Source organism: Heterocephalus glaber, unplaced genomic scaffold (genome assembly GCF_053883595.1).
Source record: "Heterocephalus glaber isolate CG9 unplaced genomic scaffold, H.glaber_assembly_v1.0 deba00001729, whole genome shotgun sequence".
NCBI classification, from domain to species: Eukaryota; Metazoa; Chordata; class Mammalia; order Rodentia; family Bathyergidae; genus Heterocephalus; species Heterocephalus glaber.
Genome location: NW_028258440.1, coordinates 641,850 through 668,905, shown reverse-complemented (window position 1 = coordinate 668,905; position 27,056 = coordinate 641,850). Strand labels below are relative to the sequence as shown.

Genomic DNA, 27,056 nt, shown 5'->3' with positions numbered 1-27,056 from the left:
CCCCTTCTGCTCCCAACCCACGGCGATATCTTTGAATCTCTTTCTCCATCTCCTTCGATCCTGGCCCCAAACACTTAGCGAAGCGGCAAAGCGGAGAACAGAAGGTACGCGCGCGCGAGCAGAAGGCGGGGCCTGCCGCCCTGATCCGTACAGGGGTGGCCTATACACATGCGCCGTGGCCCTGTGGCTTCAACTGCCCCGTCTCTGTGGCCAATCAGGGTCCGCGGCGCGCTAGGGACGTATCAACGCGGTGTGGGTCGTGTGCGTGCAAGGGGGGGCGACGTAAGGGTGCTTCGCGAGCCCGTCTCTCCTCGAATGAAAGGAAACAACCTCCGGCGACAGAGACCCGCTCTTAGGCGCTGCCGGAGAACCCAGACCGACTTCTTTCTCTTTCCCCTCATTGGCGCTTCTCTCTGCCCTCCGACTCTAGGTCCGGCTGGTGAGTACCCGCGGAACCCCGGGGCCCCCCATTCTCTACCCCGCGGGAGAAGACAAGGAGGATGGCGGTAGCCAGGCCGCCGCCCCTACCCGTTGTTGAGGGGGGACTCTTGGTGGTCTCTCTTTATTGTCAGGGACCCCAGAAGCGCCGCGCATTGTAGGCACTTGGCAGAGAGGCTGCTGAGAAAGTGCTTTGGAGGTGCAGAGAGAGAGAGGTTACGCTTAAGCCTATACTTCGGGGGGGGGGGCGCAACATTTGAGGAGGGAAAAACTGGGAAATTTTAGTCTTTGCTATTGCTTAGGACATATTTGGGAAAGAGGGAGGCTTCTAGTTTGGGAAGAGGAAGAGGAAGAATTTTTAGGACGGCAAGAAGGTTAGCCCTAGGGAATGAGGAAAAACTCTGGGGTGAGGGGATTAGGGGCGAAACTGATATAAAAGGTGAAGACTATTAGATATTAGAGGGCGATCTCTTTGGGGAGGCGGCATAAAGAAAGTGGTAGGATGAGTTTTTCCTGGATTCAGGGGGATCGGAAAAGGACAATTAGGAGATCCTTACTTTACGACGGAAAGGAACCTGCTGAAGTGTTTTAGAGAAAGATAGTTTTTCGAGTTTATCTAGCGCTTGATTAGAGGGCGATCTTGGCGTCTAGTGAGCGTCAGGAAATAAATAACGGAGAAGATCGGTGTGTTTTATTTACCATCCTTTATTATGTGGACGAACAGTGCGGTATTTTGGAATTTCCATTTGTTTCAGTATTCTGCGTGGAAGTTGAAAATCTTTTGTTTTTTGAAAAACCTTTTATTTGCATCTGCTTACAGCGTAATATCGGGTCTTACCCATACAGTTCAAATTCTTTCTCTTCCCCTTGGGTTTGAAACAACTGGAAAATTCCTTTAGTTTCCTTTTGAATAACCGCAAAAAGCAGTGCGAAGCATTTAACAATATCGTGCGGCCAAATTCAGGTGCCCTTCCGGTACATCTCTTACTCGTTTATTTCTCTCCACTGTAACTTTCCTGACAGAAATACCGTCTTTTGAGGATCGCGTTTATATATTTTTGATCTGTATATTTCAGCTTGCTTGCGCGTGGAATGTTTTAATGTTACGGAACTGCAGTTTTTGTTTTGTTTTGTTTGTTTTTCTATGAAAATGCTCTCAGATACCAGGCATTGAATGAGCTCTCGAGTTGGTTCTTGACTGCTCTCCTTGATGTTTCAGATTATTTCTACCTTGGTGCCTCACAGCATCTTGGAAAATTGGAAGCGCATTGATTGCTTCAGCCTAATCTGGCTTTTATATTTTTTCAGATATTTAAATTATGTTTTTCACGCTATTATTGTTGCCTCTTTTATTTCTGCTTAAGGAAAAGGCTCATTGTTGGGTGAAAGTATCAAACTTTGATCTCTGCCTGCCCAGAAAAACCTTTTAGACTAAAATTAAAATGCCATGTAGCCGTGGATCATTATGAACCCCTTAGTATTGATCCTCGGAATGCCCTCGTTCTACGTAACTAGAGACCACAAATGTGACAGCGTTAGATAAAAATCTGTATTTTTATGATAAAGACATTCTTGCTAGGAGTCATTGTTTCCATTATGTTCTCCACTTCATGTTTTATAAGGAGGCTGTGAAAAAATAGCAAGATACGCACAGTTGCATTATTTGAATTTTAGTGGAAAAATCCATTTAGTCATTGCACATTGGGGAAAGTTTTTAATTGGTTTGTTGCACTTTTTGTATGGCTCTGTTCACTTTACACATTAAATTAAGACTAAATATAGAAAAAATACGTTAGAATATTTTTGCATGTAAAAATAAAGTGTACCTTTTTTCTCTTTTAGATCTTGGAGTCTTTGATATCTAGAGAAGCAGGTTCTCAACTAAGATAAGAAATGTACCTTTTTATAATTTGAAAGAGGCAGAATTCAATATGAATAGAATTTGGGGGATACCATTTGACAATTAATTTTGAAAATAAAAAATGATTTTCCACTCTAGGAACTTTCTTTTAAGCCAGTTTTATAACCAATGCCAGGATTGTACAGAAATTACACATTAAAGATGTCTGTACAGATTAGATTTATAATGTGCCACCCTTTTAACTTGCCTGCATGACCGAGAGAAATGCTGAATACATTACAGTGTCTTCAGAGTGCCTCTTATTCATTGCATGGTAGTAAAGAAAAAAAACTAATTTAGAACTCAAACAGCAGATTTTGCTGCTATTTATGAATCTTGAAATTTTGCACAGTTAATTCTAAAAATTTGGGTAGCTATATTCTTGATAAAGCAACTGAACACATATTTGCCTGAGCAAAGGCAGACACACTTCCTCTTTTGTTTCTTTTGTTTCTCTGTTATGTCTTTTTTTCTTTAATCTTAAAAGTATTTACTGCCTGCTTTCAATCAGTTTCATGGTTTATAGCCAGTGCTTTGAATTCAGTATTGTAAAGTATCTGATGGCACTTGGAAGACTGAGATACAGTATTTTAAATTATAGATAACATTAAGAGTTTGTTAAACCCATCAAAGCAGAGACTATAAGGGCCTTACAAGATTTGTTAAAAAGAAAAGCCTAGATATAAATTAATTGGAAGATAATGTTTTCTTTGTGCCTTCATGTGAATTTTGATTACATATCTGAATTTTTATACTGCTTAGCAATGAATGTTTTATAGATACAGTGTTACCTTGCTGATACTGTATTTGTTGGTGAACAAATGCTTCTCAGAAAATTACAGTGTATTGTTTGTGAGTCAATTTTGTCAACAGTGTTATGAAAATGTACAAATATATGGAAAATGGAAAGAATTTAATAAATTAATTTTAAGACAAAAGTTTGAGATTTTATTGTGATGTGTATTGTGGCAACTTGAGTCTTGAACTGCTTAGTTCTGTTGACTTCATAAAACTTCACAAATCAAATAACCTATTTTAAATTTGTCCAGTTTTGTTCTGAAGAATCTATGTTGAGAATGATGATCTCAATTTGAAACCTGTATTAGAGCTTTGCTTCCCTTTTTCTGTTTGACTATACCATCTATAGTTACGATTTGATCAAATTTAAGGCTCATTCAGAAAAATTTTCCTTTCATTATACAGTATTACTAATTTACATATGGAAGTTGACTGTATTTAGATCATTCTCTGTTAATTAATAAGCAGATTTGGAGTACATTCAAGTCCTGTAATATAGTTTTATAAATATTGTGTCCTAAAGACTGCATTTTTAGATAGACTGTTATAAGCTTAATTTTCTCTTTACTTGAAAAAGGAATAGAATAGCAAAAATCCTTTAAATTTAATGTGCATGATTTTTTTAAACTTGGAAGTAATTTAGATTTAAAAAATAAGCATTCCAAAGTCATGATTAAGTGAATTTATTTACTTTTATTGTTTTATCAATATAAGAACTTTAAAAGATTGTGCAGTTATACTACTCTATTCCTTCTGACTATTTTGTAGTTTTCTTAGTAGTATTTGCTCTATTCTTAGGTATATAATTCTGTCTCTTTGAAGCAGCACCTAGCTATATTTGAAAATTGTTAATTTTTCCAGCAGATGATGATTTAATATTTGTGTTTTTTATTCACACAGAAATACTTTTACGTGTTTCACACATCCCCTAATTTGGGAACAGTTTGATTTTTCTCATTTTATTTAGTCCTTTCTCTTTCTCTCTCTTTTCCTCCCTCCCTCCCCCCATATATGTATAAAAAATGGAGGCAATTTGGGCTTTAATGTTAATTTATCTATAATAACCATTTTAAGTGCATATGTTAAAACCTAGGTCAAACATTAAACTACTTACATGAATATGTATAAACTAATTTTAAAATGAAATTAACTATTTTGTTGCCATTCTTATTCTCTGTAGCATTTCTTGAGACTTAAAGTGGCATTCTAAAGGCAATTTAAAAATCATGTCAAGCTCAGTTGAACAGAAAAAGGGGCCTACAAGACAGCGCAAATGTGGCTTTTGTAAGTCAAATAGAGACAAGGAATGTGGACAGTTACTAATATCAGAAAACCAGAAGGTGGCAGCACACCATAAGTGCATGGTAAGTATGCTGGCCACGGCCAAGAGACCTTGAAACCGTTTATGAGAGAGAATCTTAATAACACATGAATATTCCTGAATACTAAAAAAAAAACCACACTCAGTTAAATTTTTAAGAAATGGTTTGACACTAATGTATGACATTTTACTACAGAATTTCTTTTTAAATTTAACATCTTATTCATTGTTTTACTGTAATTTACATATGAACCTTAATTTTTTCAAATGTAATTTATAGCTCTTTTCATCTGCTTTGGTATCATCACATTCTGATAATGAGAGTCTTGGTGGATTTTCTATTGAAGATGTCCAAAAGGAAATTAAAAGAGGCACGAAGCTGGTAAGTTGGTATTTCTGCCTCGAGTATAAAAATTATTTTAAACTCATTAAGGAAATTGCTTATTTTAGAATGTATTGCGGTATTAACTGAGTATAATTTTAAATTGCAGACTTTTTTCTGAGCTAGCAAAATCCAAGGCTGGATTTAATTTATTTACCACTCAACGGAAGGAGTGAATCAGTATCTATATTACTCAAATATTTTTCTTTTCAAAAAAATTAAAATCTTCTTAAATACTATGTTTACCTAGGAAATGAACAGTTTGCTTGATTTGTATGTATTGTATGTTAAAGTGTTCATTCAAGTATATTTTTCATAATTCTGGTATGTTTTCCTCCTCAATCATAAAATTATTGTGGTTATTACAAATGAAGGTGATAGTACCCCTCAAAAGGAAAATGTTAGCACTTGCAGAATGAAGTATTTTAATGTGGTTCAGCTGTATGGCACAGTTTTCATGACTTTGACAACCTCTGGTGAATTTTTTAAAGACCTTCACTGAGTGGTAATAGTTCTTCATTTTTAGTTTTTTCTTTTTTTGCGACAGGGTCTCCATATGTAGTTCAGGCTGGCCTTGAACTCACTGTGTAGCCTAAGCTGGCCTCGAACTCACGGTGATCCTCCTGCCCCAGCCTCTCAAGTGCTGGGATTACAGGCCTGCGCTACCACGCCTGGCTGTCAACTTTTGGTGAATTTGAGTTTTTCTAAAGCTGTGCTAGAATAAAAGTCCTATAGTTGGCTTCACTACCTATAGCTAGGCTGCAAGATACTCTGTTATTCTGTTGGAAAAGTAGTGTCATTTCAATTGCTACTTATGACACATGGTTTACTTTGAATCATTTAATTAATGGAAAGACTTATTTTCATTTGCTTATTGCTCTTGTTTGAGCTTTTTATTGAAATTACATCCATAAATGTACATTCGGTAGCTTCACTATCGAGAATTTCATTATTTTAAAGTAGATTTGGCAGAACATTTATCTGTGTTCTTAGGCCCTGAATAACCTTTTATTTCACAAAAAAATTCTGAGGTGGTAATATTGGATGAAATGGTTGGATAATTAGGAGCAGTATATTTTGAAAAGTAGTCTTATTGGAAAAAAACAATATGAAGAAATGTAAGTTCAAAGATAACATTCAAAATTTGCTTTGAGATATGTAGCCTCAAATTCTAGTGTCAGCATTGGTACAAATGAAAATGCAGAGGTCAGACTATTTTTGTTGTAGTGAGACCTTAAGTCTGAAAGTGGTTATCTTCCCTACACATAAAATTGCATATAGTAATAGAAAGCTCCTTTTTTTAAAATGTGATTTTTATTTGATGGTTTTAGATTTCTTTGTTTGACTATGGCATTCCAATTTTTAAGAACCAGAGCACAATGGTTTGATTTCCTGGTCTTTAAAACAAATTCAGATAGGAGTGGGGATTTAGCTCAGTGGTTCCGCCTCCTGCCTCACAAGCGCAAGGTCCCGAGTTTGATCCCTGGTACTAAAAAAAACCAAACAAATTCAGATGTAAAGAAAGAGTACTATTCACTCATAAGTACATAGTGCTATAAGCCTTTTACCCCATTACTTATTCCTTGGCATTGTGAATATATCTTGAAAATGCTTCTTCATCCTGACTTGTTAGCATTTTTGTCACTTGATGTGGCTCCTATAGTCAGAACAGGAACAGTTTTGGTCCCTAATGTTGAAATATTAGCAAATGTAGCCTAGTGTTGCACGTTACATGAAGCATCAGCATACATCGGTCAGTATTACTAAATTCAATGGAGATTTAATTTATTTGGACCTGTTTGTAAAGAAAACATCTGAACTTTGTACCAATTTCACTATTATAAGTTATTTTGATTAATTTTAAAGTTAAAGTATAGGCTGTTAATACCCCCTCCCCCCGAGTTAGTGTGTAACTAAGCTTGTTCCTTCATCTGGTCTAGAAAGTGGAAGAATATTGGGGCTTAAGAGTAGAGGTACAGTAACAGACTTGAGTTTGAATCCCAGCCCTGTCACTTATTAGCTGGGTCACCCTCAGGAGGATATTTACTTCTCTAGCCATGTTTTTTCTTACCACAAAAAGGGAGTAATGACAGTACCTACCTCACAGAAGTATTGCCAGGATTAAAAGAGTATATATAGGCCTGTGCATAGTTCTGGGCATGTAGCTAGGAGTTGATAAATGGTAGCCATCACTGTTGTTATTGCTTATAAATAAAAATAAGGTCCTGTTGTTATCATTGTAGGCTAATGAAAAGCTTACTGAGCTGACAAATCAAGGACCTAATTTTCTTGGTGCTGAAGACTGAACCCAAGGACTGATGAATGCTAAGAATGTATTTTTTTTTTTTGCTAAGCATGTATTTTACTGCTGAGCTATACCTCCAGCTCCAGCCCCAGGGCCTATTTTTTTAATAATTGCCACAGACACATTATGTAACCTTAAACAAATCATTAATTTGTCTTTTCACCAACTGTAAACAGATAATGCTGTATCACTGCTTATTAAACAGTAATGTTGCACGACTAAAAAGGACTATAAAAAAGATTCACCTTAGAAAAAGTGTTTTGGAAGCAGTTTGACACTGTGGGCCTCTAGCATTAAGGAATACCCCCAGAAGGGGGCCATTTCTGAGCCTGGGCATATAATTTAGCTCCCTTTCCTCTCCTCAAAATGTCAGAATTTAAATGGCTTGTGTAGGGGATAGGAGGGCTACATTTATATGTTCCACTTTGAAATCATTAAAGACGCCTCTTCACCTTCAGTTTTGCTCTTTCCATTACATTGTTTTTTTTAAGCGCTACCAAGTAACCAAGATTTAAGTCTTCTTCATTTTTCTCTGTGTAGATTTGTCTAAGTAACAAAAGGCCATAAATCAAATAGGGAGAAAAATGAAGAGCTTTCTGTAACTAGACAATCTACATGTAAACTACATAATCAACTTCCATAATTGACTTTTGAAGGCATTTTGTCGTGCAAGCCTGTTTGCCCTGGGTCCTGTTCATCTACATTTCTAGGTGCACAGTAGGTCATGAATACCCATTGAAAATAATAGAAAAGAGGAACACTAGCTCATGAGTGCTTTCAAGACAAATTCCAGTCTGTACCTGTTGTTGGTTCCAAAGGTGGTCACTTACCTCAAAGAGAACGACATAGAGGAGAGGCTGGGGCTTGAACTGGAGGGGTACAGGCAGTCAGATAGGTCAGAGTCTTACACTCAGTAGGGCAGGAGGTACAGGCATGTAGTTCCTGTGTTCTTGTAGCCATGGGCAGTTATCCAAGTTTTCACACAGGGAGCAGAGGAGGGAAGAAACATCCTTCATGAATGTTTTCATCTCTTTTCTATCATCTTTAAATACGTAGCACCAAGATGAACCAGGGAAAATTTGCCAGAGTACTAAGGCTTGTCATTTGAGGCCCTGATTTTGTATTTTTGACAGATTGTGTGTGTGTGTGTACATACATAATTTTTCCAGAATGATTTCTAGTTCCTACTGAAGCATATGATGACACCATACCTGTACCATCTATTCTTACTCTTTAGCCATCAAACCAAGAATTACAAATATCCAAGTAAAATTATGAGTTTCCGTTGCATTTTAGAATTTGTCTGAGAAGACAGTTGAGCAGTATATTTGAAGAACGTACTCTTTTTGGGTGAAGCTAGTTGGTGAGGTCATCAAGAAGACATACATCAGGTAGCTACTCTTACTAATTGCTCCCTATGTCAGGTATATCAAAGATCGAAAAAACAGAGACAGTTAAGGAGGCGCTTTAGTTCACCTTTCTTACCCTTAGGCAGTATTACTGACAAATCATCCAAGATAATATTTTTGCCTGCCTTGTTCTTTTTTTTTTTTTTGGTACCGGGGATCAAACTCAGGACCCTGTGCTTGCGAGGCAGGCGGCAGCACCGCTGAGCTAAATCCCCAGCCCTGCCTTGTTCTTAAATATGTCAGGAAATTGTGATTCTACTTCTGTAATCTAAAACAGAACCAAAAATATATAATATTCCTCAGAATTGAGAAATTCATTCCTCTGTATAACTCAAGTATCTCTCAATTTAAAGCCATGTACTGTAGGTTTCATTTCTTCCATTAAACAACAGTATATGGGTTTTTTTTCTCTTTATTTTAAAAAATCCTTCATATACTTGATGATCATCTTTAGGTCACTCCTAAACTATCCATTTTGCAAACTACATTTTACTCACATGTCTTATGAAGTTTTCTGGACCAGTGATGGTGAACCTTTTAGAGCTTTCACTCGTAACAAACAGCCCCACTGTGGCACATGTGCCATAGGTTCACCACTACTGCATCTGGACATTTTTCCTGTTTTTCATAGAAGTAGCTAACATTTCTTGAAGACTTAATATATGTAAGGGACTAGGCTAAGTATTTTTAAAAAATCATCCTGTTTAATCTTCACAGTCCTACTGTGAGATGGGAAAGTATTGATTCACACATTATACATAGGGAAACTGAGGCTCAGAGAAGTTAAGTAACCTAACTGGTCATATAGCTAGTAAATGGCTGAGCTGGGATTTGAATCCAGTGCTAATTGACTCCAAAGCCAGAACTCCTAATCAGGTTATACTAGACTGTCTTTTAAGCTACCTAACCAAAAATCACATTTTTTAAATGCAATGATTAGAGCTTAGTACAGTAGTTTTCTAATAAAATGGAAATAGTGCTAAATTTAGGTCATACTCTGACTCCTGTTAATTAATATGTTGCATTAATAGCATTATTTTGTTTATTTTTAGGACAAAAACCCTATATTCATCCTGTATATGACTATTCTGGGTTTTTTTTTGGTGCTGGAGATCGAACTTAGGACCTTGCGTTTGCTAGGCAGCCGCAGCACCACTGAGCTACATCCCCGGCCCCATAACTGTTCTGTTTTTATCCTCAAGGTATTTCTATAGCCTCTGAAAATGAAAAGACTAATTCTACATAGTTTTGTTTACTCAGTACCAATGGAGTGTATAGCACTCCAGAGAAGTAAGATGTTTCAGAGTTTATGATCTAGACATTGGGCATGCCGTGATTCTGCATGTAAGAAGGCTCATAGTACACCTTTTTATTCTGCTTAGGAGGAATCTTACCTGTTTAAGAAATTAAGACTGCTTCCTAGAGATAGTACAGTTTTAAAAAATGACGTAAATGTGGGAAATAGGTGAGCCAAACCAGAACAGGTCATTGAGATCAGTAATAATAGATTAGAGTTGAGTAAGGTGAAGTGATTGCAGGGTCTTTAAACATCAGACAGGAATTTCAACTCAGATAGGAGGGGGTGGGGTGGGGGACAGAATTTTTCATGAGACAAGTGATGTACAGTAGGCACTGTGGAAAATGAAATACATAGATGTCCTGCGGGCATCTTAAACTCAACCTGTCTAAACCAGTATTCATAACCTCCACGCCCTGTAACCTGATCCTCCTTCTGAATCCTTTACCTTTAACTCTTCTTTCATCCACGTAAGTCATGTGGATTTGATTTCTGGGATGCCTGTACCTTCTTTTCTTAATCTTATATCCAATCTTTCTCTTCCCACCCTTCCAACAAACATACTGCTGGGAGTTACTTGATCTCTGCTTTTAGACATTAATATCACTCTTAACTCAAAGCCTTTTATGGTTCTTTACTACAAACAAAATAATACACAGATGCTTCAGCGTGCCATTGAGAAGTCCTCTCTTAATGTACCTTTTCCATCCTTACCGCAGTGTCTGCCCTCTTGGTTTCTCAAACATCCTCTGTGCTTGGCCCCACCCACCACTGTTTATGATTCTCTTTTTCTCTTAGCTCCCTCTCAAGAGTTCTGTTTTTGAGTTCAGAGTTCAGACTTGCCTCTCTTCTATAGAATGCACAACACAACATGCATTGCATTTGGTGGATGTGTACGAGCCTTTTTTCCATGCTGTGTTATCGCCTCTGGGAGAGTAACTGTGTTCTCTTTCCCTAGTGTAGGATTATGTGATTGCTGATAATGCATGGGAAGCACTTAGTGTGGTGCTTGATGTCTCTTTGTGCTAGTAGGTAGTGTTCTAATAAGTAAATAAGTAGGCACTCGTGTTTGGCTGAATTTCAAGAAGAAAAGAGCTTAAATTGGATAATAGTGTAAAACCTTTTTAATGAGGTAGGCGTAAATAGATCAGGGAAGTCATGGCGCAGAATAGAATACCTCTCTTCTGGTTAATCAGTGTTTTAGGGTTGCAGCTTTAACAGTTTCAGAAGGGAGAAATCTAATGAAAAAATCAGGTTGGTTATTGCTTCAGGATAGTGGAGAGCTGTGTATGCATCAAACATGAGAGTTTTCATGTTTTCTTTAACCTTCACTTCTCCCATATGATGTTATTTTTGTTGTTCCCTTAAGCATTGTATTTGTCAAGGTTTCCATATGTTAAGAGTTTAGAATTCATGTATCTGTCTATCAAATATTTGTGTGCCTACTCGTACCAAGCACAGTGCTAGATATTTTGGATATAAACATGAATACAGTTTAGCCTTAGAAATAAAGAATGCCACAAGAGAGATGGAAAAGAGGACCACAACTAATTCCACCTGAGAAGTTAGAAGGCTCCATAAAAGTGACATTTGGAATGTGTTCCACCGGGAAAGTGATGCTGTGGAGGTCAAAGGGGAAGAGTTTCAAGGAGAAGGAATTAGTCCGAATTTTTTTGTTGTTGTTTGAGACAGGGTCTCACTACGTAGTCCAGGCTGGCCTCGAACTTATAATCCTCCTGTTTCAGCCTCCCAAGTGCTGAGATTACAACTGTGTGCCACCACACCTAGCCCGAAATATGAATAAGTACTAAATGCCAGTGCTCTTTAAAGTGTAAAGTGATAGCTCATTTAGCTTTCAGTAAGGGCAAAATGGAGCACCCACAGCATATAGAATGCTGCCACCTGCTTTCTGCATAAAAAGGAGATGCCAGGTACTGATGCTGCTTTTACTAAATCCTTAGACTACCTAACTAGCTCTACCAAATCAGAAAGGAAACAGGAGGGGTTTGTTGCAGACAGATTCTTTTGAAAAAGGTTCCTAAGTGACTTTTGATTAACACCTTTGTTTATAGACCATTGCCATATAACATAGGTTGGCAAACTTTCTGTAAAGGACCAGGTGATAGATATTTTTTATTCTTTGTTCATGTGTAGCAATTTTCTTGAAACAGTGTCTTCAGAGTAGTTAACTACAGTAGTGGCTATGATAATTTGTATCTATACTCTTGGAGTCAGTTACTGATATGCATAATACATATATGACAGTCAAGCTGGATAAAACTAAGTTGTAAAGAGCTCATCCTTCCTGAGTTTCCAATGGGTGTAGCCATCAGATCCCAGCTTCTCCCCCAAAGCCTTCTCTTTCTGCCTATCCTGGAAGTTGCCAACATTATTTGGCTTTATTTTTCCCATAGCTACTGGGAAAGTAATACTTTTTCTTTTGTTCTTTAACCACTTAACGGTTTACCCTGAGCACCACTCAGGCAGCACATTTGTTAGTGTCATTTCAACCAGTCGATTCTTGAATAAATTTAATAAAATTGTCATTTTTATATTTCCTGTTACATTATCTTATAAAAATTAATGAAAAAATATGCAGTTTTTGGTCATCTTATAAATAATTGGACTGGTAAGTGGTTAAGACTTTTTGAAAACTGAATTTCAGACTTGGCCAAACTTTGGTTGACTGAGGAGCAGATATCCCCCAGTCTCTGGTTCCTACTGTGCTTAAGCTAAGCGTTAATCTGTTGCGTTCATATATCTCTCCTCATGTGTGACTTAGTTCCTCTCTTATCTGTGCATCAGCAACTTGAGACTATGTATCTCAACTTAACTTTTAGATTAGTATCAATACTGACAGTACTCTAGAGATGCTATGAAAATATCTGTAATAAAACAGGGCCTTGTTTTCCAGTCTCCCTAGTTTGGAGGTGGTATTAAATTACTGAGGTTTACTAGGTAGCAAAGAGAAATGAGGAGTAAAAGTAAAAAAAAAAAAAAAAAAACAATTATCAATGAAGTTTTTGCCTCTTTACAACAAGAACATGAATATGTTCATATGAGGAAGATAAGCTAATAATAAACACTTATACCTGTGCTGCAGGAAGGAAATTAGCTGTCAACAGAATAGTTGATAGGTGGATGAGACCTTTTGAGCAGGGGGGAAGATCTAACATGTTCCTGTCAGGTTAACTTTTTATTTTCTCATATTTGGGGTAGCCATGGTGCAGCTGACAGTCGTTTTGCTGAGGTACTAGTTGAGACTGAGCAAATATTTTATGCAGAGAGTGATTCTGGATACCATTACATGGGTACAACAACTTCCTGTGGTGGTGGTGGTGTTGCTGGGTGGGGGTCCTGTTTTGCCATTTTTCAAGAGAAATCTTTGTTTGATTTATCATAACATTTTGAAAACTGTACTAGTTAAACCTGTCTGGTTTCCCAGCTTCTTTAATTTTTCTTTTAGTCTCTTATGTAGTTCTTATGCTTGTTTCTAGCAGAGCTAATCTTTTTTCCCCCAGATGTAAACACCACTCACTTTGCATCCCTTCAACTGGATTGTTCTCCCCAAATTCACCTTTCCAATCCTAAATCAGATGGTTTATAAATGACATTTTTGGAAGTGCTCAAATATAATTATATAAAATTGACAATTAAAACCATAGATGAGAAAAATATGAGATAAGATATTAAATTCAATACCATAATCAACAGGTTTATAGAGCACTACTTTGTAAGGTACAGTGTTAGAGCCTTCAAAATAATTGGGTCTAGAATGAACTGGTGGATAAATTTTGTATATTTATAAAAATAATTAGTCACATAGGGAGTAAAATGATTAAGAGATAACAGTTGCTTCTTAATTTCTAGGTAAGCAAGTAAATTTTAGTTTTTGCTATCTTGTTAGTACCCTGCCAGAAACATGACTGCTTGTATATGAATGCTGTATAAAGTAGATGCTATGAATTCTAATTCAGAAAAATTTCTACCCTTAAAGAAGAATTTTACATTCTGAAATTATTTTTATCAGTATGTCTTCCTCTTTCTTCCTTTAATGAAAATGACAATAAAAATAAAGTCAGCTTTTATTCACTTTTTAAAACATTCTCTCTGCCCTACATTGCTGTAGTTAACTGGTTATTTACGAAATGGGTTTATTTTGCCAAAGCAGCTTAAACCAGTTAACTTTGGGGAGATCTTAATTTATAACCAGCCAAAAAAACCATTTTTATAATGAGCTTTCAATTCCCAAACCAAAAGATAGATATTGAGTCCATCTGCTAAAAATATTCCTAATGTTTTTTTTAAAAAAATTTGCATAACGAAGTACTTTTACCTGTTGTAGGAAAATCAGAAAATGGAGGAGCTGTTAAGAAAACCAGCCACCCAGAGATCGGCACTCAGCTATATTTACTTCTACCTATTTTCTTTCTTTCTAAAATCAGTATATGTTCATAATATGTAATATTACTTTCATTTGGGGGAATTGGTACGTGTATGTAGCATATCTTGATCATTGTAGTCTCTTTGCCCCTACACTTTCCACTCCCTGCCTCCACCTGTTTGCAAACAGTGTGTTACAAACAGAATTGGAATAATTCGCATATTTATGTATCATATCCTCAGTTTTCACTTAATATTATATATAGCCTTTCCCTGTACATTAAAATGTCTTTGAAGAGTAACTATAAAATATTCCTTCAGATGGATATACTATAATTTATTTAAACATTTTTCATTTGTTGTTTCCATAGGTTATTTTACATTTGTAGATATTCTAAATCTGCAGTTGATGTGCATGTATACAGATTGTTTGAGACTGATTATTTTAGACTAGATTTATACAAGTAAAATGAATGGATTGGAGGAGGTAAACTGTTACAAAAGCTCCCTGATAAATAAGACAAATTGCTTTCGAGGGTGTGGGCCAATTTCTGTCAGTATACAGGAATGCCCATCTCACTACATCTTTGACAGTAATTTTGACAGCATCTCTCTTCAGTTGCACTTGCTAACTCAATAGCAAGAATTCGGGCCGGGGACTTAGCTCAGTGGTTCCGGCACCTGCCTCACAAGCGCAAGGTCCCGAGTTCAATCCCCGGTAGAGAAAAAAAAAATAGCAATAATTCAACAGTTTTTTCAAAATGTATGTATCAAAACCCATTTTAGATGTAGTTTCAAGATAAAGTACTTGTAGTAGACTGCTTAATAAAATGAGATAAAGTTTTAAGTTTTAAAAATTAGGTTGCAAAATAGTATCCAGAATTATGTAGAAAAATACTTTCATGTAAGCATTGTAACACAGTCAGTTGTCTCCACTTATATGGAATATGAGTGATTTTTAAATTTTTGTGCTCATTTGTGTTTTCCAAAATTTTTGTTTTCTGATCAGAAATGTAATTTACTGAAATAACAAAACTTCATAATTAAGCTACAGAACAAATGTTCTACCTTTTTAACTTTATAAGTCATGGTATTTATTTATTTAAGAAAGTTGGGTATTTCTCAGGTATTAATAATGGGTACTGGGCTGGGCATGTAGCTTAGTGGTGGAGTGTTTGCCTAACAGCAAGAGGCCATGAGTTCCAGCCCCAGCACCACACACAGACACAAAAGAAGGTTACCAGCCCTCATGTTTTCTGGGAAGTATCTGTCTCTACCTGAGAGTGTCTTTTTATTTTTGACTTACATGAGTATTTACTTATTTATTTGTACTTCGGTTTGAATGCAAGGCATTTGCACTGAGATTCATCCCAAGCCCTTTTTTATTTCTCCCTAAGTCACGGAATTGTTCAGGCTAGACTTCTACTTTCAGTCTTTCTGCCTCAGCCTCCCAGAGTGCAGGGATTACATTCATGCACTACCATGCCTGGCCACAGGAGAATTTTTTAAATGAAAGCTTGAATGAGTTTGAGTGTTTGACTTGCTTAGAGAAATATAAGAAATTTTATCGGAATAGTTATTAGAATCTTGGTACACCAGAATTGCTTAGGGGCCACCTAATTCAAACATTAGGATGGTAAGTGTTCCTTATGTTCGAATTAGTAAAGAGAAATGAGAACAGTTTGGAACAGGGTATCTAACAACTAAGAAGCAAAGCATCTTTTAGAAGTACTGTGAATTTATTTTGGTATGGCATTTATAGCTTAAGAGATAGCCTCATTAAAAGTGTAAGAGGTATATATAGTACACTGTGATATGTAAAACAGAACTTGACACTCATCATGTGCTTTTTAAAAAGTTTTTTCACATACAGAGCATGAGCTAGTTAATCAGTATGGATTTTCCAATGAATTCAGAAGGTAAAATGTATTAAAATATGATGAAAGAACGTGTTCACCCGAATTCCTAACACAGAGATAACAATAATAATTTTAAAAAGGTTAGAAACAGCAAAAAAAAAAAAAAAGGTAAGTGGCATAGATTAAATTGAAGTATATGAACGTATTTCTACAATATAATCAATTTGACATTGGAAAATAGTCTTAGAGTTCATGGTATTTAAAAGCTAACTCTTTTGTCCTCTTTCCTTTCCTCACTTTATGTGGTAATTTTATTTTTCATTTATTTTATTTGTTTATTTGTTTTGTGTACTATGCATCAGAGCCAGAGCCATGTGCATACTAAGCCAGGGCCATTTATTCTACTAAGTGGCACTTTTAAGAAAATAATTTTTTTCTTATATAAGATCTTTTTCCTGCTTACTCATGTCCAAGATTTGAATTATAGAACAGGTGTACCTCTTTTACAACGTTATATATAGCTAACATCCCTGATTTTTCAGTGTTTCAATTTTTTCTTGACCACAGTGAAATAATAGACATTTATAACATTCCATTAATTTTGTCAGTTTATCATAGGAAAAATACCTCCAGAAAAAATTTATTCAAATTATTTCTAAGAGAGAAAACAAGAAAAGCACCATTATTAATTACAAAAGTTTTTACTAACAAGTTTGTTTTTCTTGGTGTAAATTGATATGCCTCTAGGCTAATGTCATGGTCTTAGCAAAATCACTAATAATACATTTTGTTGTTTTGCTGTAGATGTGTTCTTTGTGCCACTGTCCTGGAGCAACAATTGGTTGTGATGTGAAAACATGTCACAGGACATACCACTACCACTGTGCATTGCATGATAAAGCTCAAATACGAGAGAAACCTTCACAAGGAATTTACATGTAATTATTTAACTTCTCCTTAAGTTGTTTAAAGTCATAATTTGGGGGCTTTTGTAAAAATATTTCCCATTTCAAAGCATTTCATCATTGTCATAGAGTGTTTGTATAAGAAATTCAGTGCTTAGACAATGGTACAAAAAGTTTCATAAGATTTTTTTGAATCCAGTTTAGGGTGACATGTGCTACTCATTTTCTTAATTGGAAATAGGAATTTAATTTAGTTTTTGTACTTTACAATTTTTAATTTCTTTATTATTTTGTAGGGTTTATTGTCGAAAACACAAGAAAACTGCACATAATTCGGAAGGTATGTCATTTACCCACTTTTTAGTTTCAAGAAGGAATTTAAGTAAAATATGAGTAATTGTCCTATCTTAATTTCTCAAGATGATCTCAATATTAAATATTTGTAGAATTGAGAAAAATCATGTTAAACTAACATACAGAGTGAAAAAATCTGAATTTTTAAGAGAACTTTTACCCCACAGTTTAATAAAGTATATGTTGAAAATTTATTTTACTTTAAGAAGAAATAGTGACATTTCTGTAAAGGTGATAAAGGAGAATGTGATCTTGGGAATAACCATATTTTTTATGGTTTTTGTTCATCTCTTACAGTACCTAATTTATAAATTAAACTTTATTTATGTATGTATAGGAAAAAATAGTGTACTAGGCTTTGGTACTATGCATGGTTTCAGGCCTCCACTGGGAGTCTTAGGACGTATCTCCTACAGATAAGGGGCGATTACTGTACTTTACAAAAAATATAGACATGTATAAGTAATCAAAGTTTTAACAAAATTATTTTATAGTTTTTACTTAAATTCAGGTTAGTCATGTTTATATGAAGCATGACCAAAATAGACAGTGAAAGGCACATCGCAATTGCTCTCCCTCATTTTGAACACACTTATTTCATTGTTCTTGCACCTTTCTGAAGCTATTGTGGAAGTTCTGTTTCATGAGTGTCTTAGGAGGTGTGATCAAAAGTACGGTGAACGCTGCTGCTGCGTGTCATCCAGTGGAAAGGCAGCCTTATAAAAACACGGTGTGTCCTTATCTGCCCCATTCACCACATCTGTGACTTCTGGCTCTTCCCCAAAGTCAAAATGACCATTAAAGGTAGATAAAATTGATGTAAGACATCAAGGCAGCCACGACAGTGCAACTAAGTCACTCATGAAAGCCAGAGCTGCTTTAGAACGTGGCAAGAATGATGGGATAAGTGTGTTCAAAGTGTGTGTGTGGGGGGGGAATTACTTTGAGGGGGATTACTGACAATGTGTCTTTTGCTGTAATAAATTGTTTTTTCAATTTAAATACAATATTTTTAGATCATACCTTGTATATGTAGTTGGTCTTTAAAATGAGTAAGTTCTTAGATTGAATTCTGACTTCAGACTTTTTCAAACACATGATTTTGATACTTTTACTAGCAATATAAAATGGCTTGGATTTAATCTGAGGTTCTGTTCCTTCATTTAGATTAGAGATATTTAAAATTTTTGTTAGCTTGTAAGAACATGCTGCTTAGAACTTGTATGGATTGAGCACAGTTGTTTTAGAAAACAACTAACCTTTTTTTTCCCCATTAAGTGTATTGGTACATTTTAGGAATAAAATACAGTTACATTCATCATTGGGATCTTGTACCATTACATGAGTATCTTGGTTCTTATTTTTTCCCCCCTTCCCCTGCCCTCCCTTCACTCCCTCCACTCTTCCCTATTTGCAAAGATTTTGTTTCCATTTTTTTCTTTTACTCATATATTTTTCCCCTTCTTTCCTTTCCCCTACCTTTCCCACTTCCCCTGCTCCTTTAGACCTTTACTTCCTATTACACAATATCAATTATACATTTTTAAAATTAACAATATCAAGACCTAGGAGACATTACCACAGATTTTACAGAATTTAAAAGGATATAGAAAGCATATCAACTTTTTTTTATAAGGATTTTCCTGTATTATCGTTGTTAACATATTAAAATTGGTGGTCTTTATTGATCTCTTAGATCACGGCTTTAATAATACAAAATAGTATTGTTTTCACTTTTTTTTTTTTTTTTTTTTGCAATACTGGGGATGGAGTCCGGGGCCTTGTGCACGCCAGGCAAGTGTTCTGCCACTGAAACACTTCCTTAGCCCTGTTCATTTCTGGACTCCAGATTAATCCAAATATTTTAAAGTACAGGTTAAAATATAATTGTCGACTGGGGATGTAGCTCAGTGGTAGAGCACTTTCTTAGCATGTGCAAGCCTTGGGTTTGTTCCCTAACACTGCCAAAAGAAAAAACTTACATAGTCAGGTTTTATACCGTGTAATGAAATATCACAGTGTTATAAATATGTGCAATTATGGTGTACTAATCAAAATTATAAAAAGAAATATTTAAGGAGGTGGAAGTGCTAGTAACCCTGATTTGATCATTACATATGTATCAATTTATTATATTACCTCTTAGATATGTACAATTAAAAATACAGAAATTTGGGCCGGGCATTTAGCTCAGTGGTTTCGCCACCTGCTGCGCAATTGCAAGGTCCCGAGTTTGATTCCCGGTACCAAAAAAAAACCCCAGAAATTTAAAATTAAAAAATACAGTGTTCTGCAAAAACTAGCCTTAAGGTAAACAAACTAGATAAATAATAGGAACAAAATGCTTCATGTTTAACTACCGCATTGTTACTCTGATGTGAGAAACTGAAAGTGGAAATAAGGACTAAAATGTATAATCGATATTGGGAAATGGGAAGAAAATTGAACATTTTCTTCCCATTATTCTTCCCAAGGGAGGAGGGAGGGAGAAAGGAAGGAAAGGATAAGAAAAAAAGTGAAAATAAAAGGAAAAAATGGAAACAACGTGTTTGTTCATAGGGAGGGTGGGGGGGTTAATGGGATCAAATAATATAAAAAAATTTTAAAAGATCAAACAAAAAAATCCCACAAAAGAACAAATTGCTTTTGAGGTGATAAAGTATAACTCAAAAGCCTTTATAGATTTTTCCATTTTTTTCGTCACCTGATTCTAGAATTGAATTCAAAAATCTTTTGTGAAAGTTTGTAAGTTTTCCAACCTTTCATTACTTCAGATTTTAACTGTATTTATTCAGTATACTTTTAAGATTGTAGTGGCCATGTATGTTAACAGCTGAGGATTGAGACTTGTGATCTGATTAATACGAGGATATGGGCATACTGGGACTGGAGATGTTTAGGATTGGTGATCTTTAGGAGGGATGATCAATACATACTGATTAATGGAGCTGCCCCCCTCCCCATTTTATTCCTTAGAATTCTGAGGCTGATAGCACCATCTAGTGGTGGAGAAAGTTACTGCAGACTTTATGAAGGACAGAATTTTTTTGTGTGTGTGTGCTGGGGATCAAACTCCCGTCCTTAAGCTTGCGCAACAGGTGGCGAAACCACTGAGCTAAATCCCCGGCCCACACAGAATAATTCTGACCATGTTTTTTGCTCTGTGAAACTTACTAGTAAGAGAGATGTAGTTTCATGCTTTCCAGAACAAATTTTCCATTAATGTAACTAGCAGGGTTACTACAACTTCAAATCTGGTGATATATTTAAATTGAATTTTGGGTTCATTGTATAGTTCTGTAGAATATCAGAGCCTCATGTATCTTTGGTATATAAAACGTGTTTATACTCATAGAACTTGAAGCACAATTTTACATTTTAAAAGTATTATAGAGTTTATACTTATTATTGAATTTTGGCTTTTATCACATTCATCTAGCGTGAATTTTACATTGTGTGCTTTGTCAGAAGTAGAACTTTCAATAGTTCTGATGGGAAACATATGCTCTACTTTATGATTATGATTTATGGTGGAGGAGTTACAGGATTGGATTTCAGGGATTGTGTTTGAGAATTGTATTGCACTAGTCTCTAGAGCAAAGAGAAACTAGTACCTGTGGCAGTTTCTTGATCATTTGCCATCTGTGGCTCAATACTTCTGATACTTAATATATGGTAAATGTTGTATAATATAGTCTTCCATGTTAGCTGTATATAATTTGTATTATTTTGAAATAATCGAGAATTTAATTTTCTCATCTTAAGTAAAATATTGTGTTTTACTAGGTATTGATATATAGATGTATTGTACTAGATATATAAGACCGATGTCATCACTCTTGCTTCAGAAAAAAATGGACTGAGTTTGCAGAAGCAATTTTTTCTTTAATCTGTAATCCAAAGTATTTACTTGTTTAGATGAAGTTTTGATCTGTCACCAGATGGTTAGAATGCCAGTCCTAGAAAGTATATATATTTACCTCTTAGTGGTGATGGCTTTAGGAAGACTGCCTGAAAAATGACCTGAAATGTGCAAGAAAGCATTTCTGGTTTAAAATGTTTCCCCTGTCAATGGTGATAGCAAAACAAGGGCAAGTCCCACATATTGGTCAATTTATTTCACCCACAGTGTGCCAGGTTTCTTAATGACTAAGCACATAGGTATAAGTTAGATGAGTCTCTGCTCCTAAAAGCTTAAAGCCTAATTTGAGAGGTGTATGTTAAATAAATAATTGCACAGTTAATTGGTTATAATTGTATCAAATAACATGAGTGAGAAATAAAAGGCACCATGAACATGTGTGGTTGGATGGCTACAAAGAAGTTTCATTTAAGTTAAGACATAAAAGACTAAAAAGAGGGATGGAGGAGCATTCAATGCAGAGGGATCAAAAGTAAAGAATAGAGTGTACATAGTGAGGTTGGAAGAGGAATGCATGGGCCAGACTGATTGGTCAGGATTTGGATACTATTTTAAGGATGACAGAAGGTGATTGAGAGTTTTACACAGGAAGAATGGCCTATTGTAGAAGTCCTGGTGTATAGTAATAGAAGGCTTGGACTCTAGTTGTAACTGTGGGGATGAACAGAAATAGACAGATTTGGGAGAGATTTTAAAGATAAAATTGAAAGGACTTCAAGGGTGAATCTGACAGAAGGATGAGCGAGAGGAGACATTGGAGGTAAATCCAAGGATACTGACGTAAGTACATGGATAACCAGCGGTGTCCTTTATTTAGGTAACAGTTGAAGTATGCTTACGGGGCAAATTGTTGAGTTAAGCTTTGAGAAGTTAAGTTTGAAATACTTATGAGCTATCTAAGTGGGAATATCATGTAAATAGATGACATGGTTCTTGTTCTCAGAATAGAGACCTTGTCTAATGATGAAACATTGCTAAGTATGAGTATAGGTAATATTTCTGTGCATGTAGGAAATATACTCTTAAGAAGAGAGTCCAAAAGTGGGTAGGGCCTAGGATAATCCTTGAGGAACATTAACAATTAAAAGGTGCACATAGAAGGATGGGCCTGTGAAGATAGAGAAGGGAAATAGCTGGAGAGGTAGGAGGAAAGTGAGGTTAAGGTTAAGTCCTAGGATCCAAGGGAAGGAGGACAATAGTTCTGGAAGGAACCAAATGGTCCACTTGGTATGCTGTTAGAAGCATCTGTTCAATTCAATGGAGCCATTGATGACCTGAGAGGATACTTTGGGTGGATTGGTAGGAGTAGAAGTCATATTGATATGCACCTCAGAGAAAATGGGAGGTAAGGACTTGGAGACAAGGGACGTAGGCAAGTCTTCTAATATGTTTGCCTATAAAAGGGTATGGGAATAGTTTTGAAGGAAGTTGAATGATGGCTTTTTCTTAATTAATAGGCTTTGTGAGGGGTGCTAGGAATGAAGCCCAGGGCCTTGATGCATGCCAGGGAAATACTGTACCACTGCTGCATCTCCAGCACTTGACACTTTGTGGAGAAATAAGTTCATAGAAAAACTGAGCAGAAAGTACAGAATTCCCATATACCACCTGTCTGCCTCCACTGACACACAGAGCCTCCCTCCTAGTCAGCGTCCTATGCCAGAGTGGTACTTTTCTTACTGTTGATGAACCACATTGGCATATCATTATTTCTTAAAGTTCATAGTTTACATTAGGGTTCGCTCTTGGTGTGGTACATTCTTGGTGTGGTACAGTCTGTGTGTATACTGATATGTATCCACCATTGTAGTATCATGTCAAATTGTTTCACTGACCTAAAAATCCCCTGTATTCCACCTTCTCATCCCTTCCTTACTCCAAACCTTCAGCACTGATATTTTTACTATCTCCATAGCAGTGTCTTTTCCTGAATGTCATATAGTTGGAATCATACAGTAAGATTCCTCCTTTAGTGACTGAGTTGTGTTCCTGTGACTAAGTCATTAATTGACTTGGTCACTAAGTGAGGAATTGTATGTAGTATGTACATTACAATATTCAGAACAAAAAAATGGTCAAAGGGAATTCCAAGTTGATGACTTTGCTTTTATTTGCATAACTCTTACATGCAGTACTGTAATGTAGAACAAAATGAAACTACAGTAATATACTGTACAGTACAGTCAGATACAGTGCTGCATAAACAAGGTGTATTGTACAGAACAGATACTGACACTCTATAAACAAGATGGACAGAACTGTACCCAAGAAAGAGGCAGGTCATACGTCTGAGGGGTGGGTCATAAGTCCGAGCAGCATGCCTCAGTCATAAGTCTGAGTAATCGTTAAATACATAGGTTGTTAAATGAGTAATAGCTTTTTCAGATTGGCTTCCTTTTTTTTTTTTTTTTTTTTTTTGGTGGTACTGGGGATTGAACTCAGGACCTTGCCACTTGCAAGACAGGCGTGGCACCACTGAGCTAAATCCCCGGCCCCAGATTAGCTTCTTTTACTTAGTTGGCTCTTATTTTTGTTTGAGGACAGAATTTGTTAATACATGAATGCTTATGAAGAGATTGAAGGTACAGGAAATAGAATTCATCACATAAAGAAAAATAATTGGCTTGTGGTAGGAAGACATTTCCATTGTAATAGGAAGGAAGAAGAAGGTAGATGACCCCTGTCTGATCTGTTTGCAACTTTGAAGACTAAGAGAGGAAATACCGTGTAAAGTTTCCAGATTGAGTGCCCAGTTGAGGTTGGTATTCACGAATTTATATACTGGCAGTCAACAGACAGGTCATGTGACTTTTCCTCCAGTAAATCAGGGTCCTGGATAGAGCACAGAGAAAGTAGTAAGTTGGTTAATTTAGAATTGGGATGTTGTCAGGTGAGTTCAACAAAGAAGTAAAGGAATGAGGAAGCTTAGGATATTTACCAATGTAAGAGAAATATGAGCTAGATAGGGAGGAAGTGAAGGCAGAAGCCTAAGAAACAGGAAAGAATCAATGGAGTGGAGCCCCTGTTGAGGTTGAAGAACAATGAGACTGAAAAGAGTTGAGAAAGCAAGTGTGTGACATAGTGATTACCAAGGTAGAACCATTGTAGGTGATTATAAGGTGTCTGAGTGTGACTGGTGGAACTGAGTGGTTCATGGAGGAACTGAGTGGCTAGGTGTTGCTAAGATTGTCCATGGTGGACAGATGAAATCACCCAGGATGAAGGCAGGAGCTGAGATAAACAAAAGGGCCGTGAACTGTGTACCAAATAAAGCCTGCTACATGAGGTAAAATGAGAGTTAGTAATTGTTAACAAGGAGGAGAAGGAACCACTACTATTCAGGGCGTAGCGAATGGACCAGCAGAATTGGCATCATCTGGGAGCTTGTTAGAAATGCCTAATCTCAAATTTTACCTCAGCTCATTAAATAGTAACCTTCATTTTAACAAGACTCCAATGGTTTTGTATCCACTTTAAATTTTGAGAAGCAGTGGTTCAGCTAAGTGGTATAGACCTCAAAGATGCGCAGCTCTTTACAGGGGGATAGAAAACTAATGACTCAGAAACACTGCGTAGTAGAACTTTCCTTAATGATAGAAATGTTTTTTATTTGTACCATCCAGTATGGTAGCCACCAGCCACATCTAGTCATTGACTGCTGTACTACTTAAAATGGTGTCATGCCTTTCTATTCTTGAGAGGAAATTTCTACTTTAAAATAGTTAGGAATAGCCAGTATTAAGTCCTGCCTCTTGAGCTAGAGATGTACCTCAATGGTAGAGTGCTTGCCTAGCATGCATGAGACTCTGGGTTCAGCCCCTACCACTGCCAAAAGAAAATCCTATTTCTTCTGTATTTTTCCCTGTATGTTTCTACATATAGTATTTACTCTTTTTAAGACGGTGTTTTTTAAATGTCAAAAATTGGTAATATCAAATCACTCAATCTTATCACTGATACTCTTGTTTTATAGAAGTGCTGTAATAAGATAGCTTATCATCACTAAAATTTAAGTGCCTGCAAACAACCATGATTGAGTATGAAAATTGTTCATTTAAAATCATTTTCATTAAAAGGTTAAAGACTTTTGCACTTATTTATATTGAGCAAAAGAATATGTGATGAAATAAAAAAAAGAATTTAGAGTAGGTCCTGGGTCTGTAATCTTGATTTTATTCAGGTGTCTAGTAGATTCCCTAATGGACAGTTCTGAAGTTTAATATTAAATTTCAGTATAATCATGTAAGTCCATGTATATTTCAGAAAGTGGGTCACCATAGTTATACAAATGGGACCTTGGTTCACAAACTTGATTCTTTCCATGATTCTTGTCGCAAAGAGAATTGGACGAGAACCGAATCAAATTCAGTGGTTAGGTTCAATGTTAACCTTACTGGGAAATTTGATTTGGTTCTTGTCCAGTTCAGTTTGTGACCAGAGTCATGGAGAGAATTGGGTTTGTGAACCAAGACACCACTGTATTAGAAATATGCTGGGCCAGGGATTTAGCTCAATGGACCGCACCTGCTTCATAAGCACAAGGCCCTGAGTTTGATCCCCAGTACCACACACACAAAAAAAACCCCTAGAAATATGCTGTTATAATTTATATAGATTTGAAGTCTTTGTCTGTTGTAATGTTTACTTAGTGTTTTCTTTCCCTTGTTCTTTTTCTGTAGAATGTAAAGTCTCTATAGAATGGAAATTTAGAAGTGTGAGAGATTCTCATGTGATATTGAATTCTTTTAAAAGAAAACCTGTAATAGCATTGAATAGGTTTCTGAAATACTGGGAAGTAGTAGCAGCAGATCTGTTTTGAATCTTAGCTCTGCCACTTCCTAATCTCATGATCTTTTTTTTTTTTTCTTCTAATATCATGATCTTGGGCAAGATATTTGACATTTCTCAGAATTTCAGATACATATGTAAACGAGACTAAATAAAAAACAGGGCTTGGGCTGAGGCTTAGTGATAGGTTGCTTACCTAGTATGCCTGAGGCTCTGGGCTTGATCCCCAACACCACACACACACACACAAACTACATAGGATTGTAGTAAGGATTAAATAAAATAATGCATGTGAATCTTTTAACAACAAGGCACATAGTAAGTGTTCAGTAAATATTGTGTTCTATATCATCATTCCTTTAAAACTCTACCTACTTTTATCACCATTTATCTTTTCATGTACTCTTCCTTGGAAAATAATGGAATTTAAATTGTATTTCTCATTTAACTTGGAAAACCTTAGGAACATACTCATGTGATCTTTGCTCTGTGCAGAACTAACTCCATAATCTTTTGTTATGATTCACCAGATTTATTGACCACCCCTGTACAAATTACAGTATATACTCATTTGGATTTGGCACATTCTGCAAACTTTCACTATAGGAAATTTCAGACATACACACAAGTAGAGAGAACAGCATGATGAATCCCTGTGTACTCTTCACCTGGCTTCAGCAGTTTTCAGCTCATGGCCAATCTTGTTTCATTTTCCCCAATCTGGATTATTTTGTAGTAAATCCCAGACATCACATGACATTTCAGCATACTTAATTAAAAATAATATATTTTGGTTGTGTGCTTCATATGTGTAAATGCATATGTAGGTACACAATATTCATAAAATACATCATTTCTCTGATACCTTTCCTGAAAAAACCAGAAAGCTGACTCCATTAGCTACCTAGAACATGCATAGCAAATGCAGGTCGTGGTTGCACTAGAGAAAGCAGAGCAAGTGAGCTCCAGTTTGCCTTTTGCAACAGCCATAAAGA

At 36.1% G+C, this 27,056-nt stretch overlaps 1 protein-coding gene across 7 annotated transcripts in view; it reads left to right on the top strand.

Moving 5' to 3' along the window:
- The first annotated feature begins 256 nt into the window (after positions 1-256).
- Positions 257-27,056, top strand: part of Phf6 (PHD finger protein 6) — a 58,940-nt gene continuing 32,140 nt past the window's right edge. For all 7 annotated transcript variants that reach the window (XR_015446823.1, XM_021240557.2, XM_087199831.1 and 4 more), the window contains exons 1-5: positions 257-439; positions 4,317-4,500; positions 4,738-4,839; positions 16,897-17,030; positions 17,294-17,337. Coding sequence is in view for 6 of the 7 variants with exons in the window: in XM_021240557.2 (XP_021096216.1) it covers positions 4,363-4,500; positions 4,738-4,839; positions 16,897-17,030; positions 17,294-17,337 (418 nt within the window). In the remaining variant the exon portion in view is untranslated. The remainder of the gene's footprint in view (positions 440-4,316; positions 4,501-4,737; positions 4,840-16,896; positions 17,031-17,293; positions 17,338-27,056) is intronic.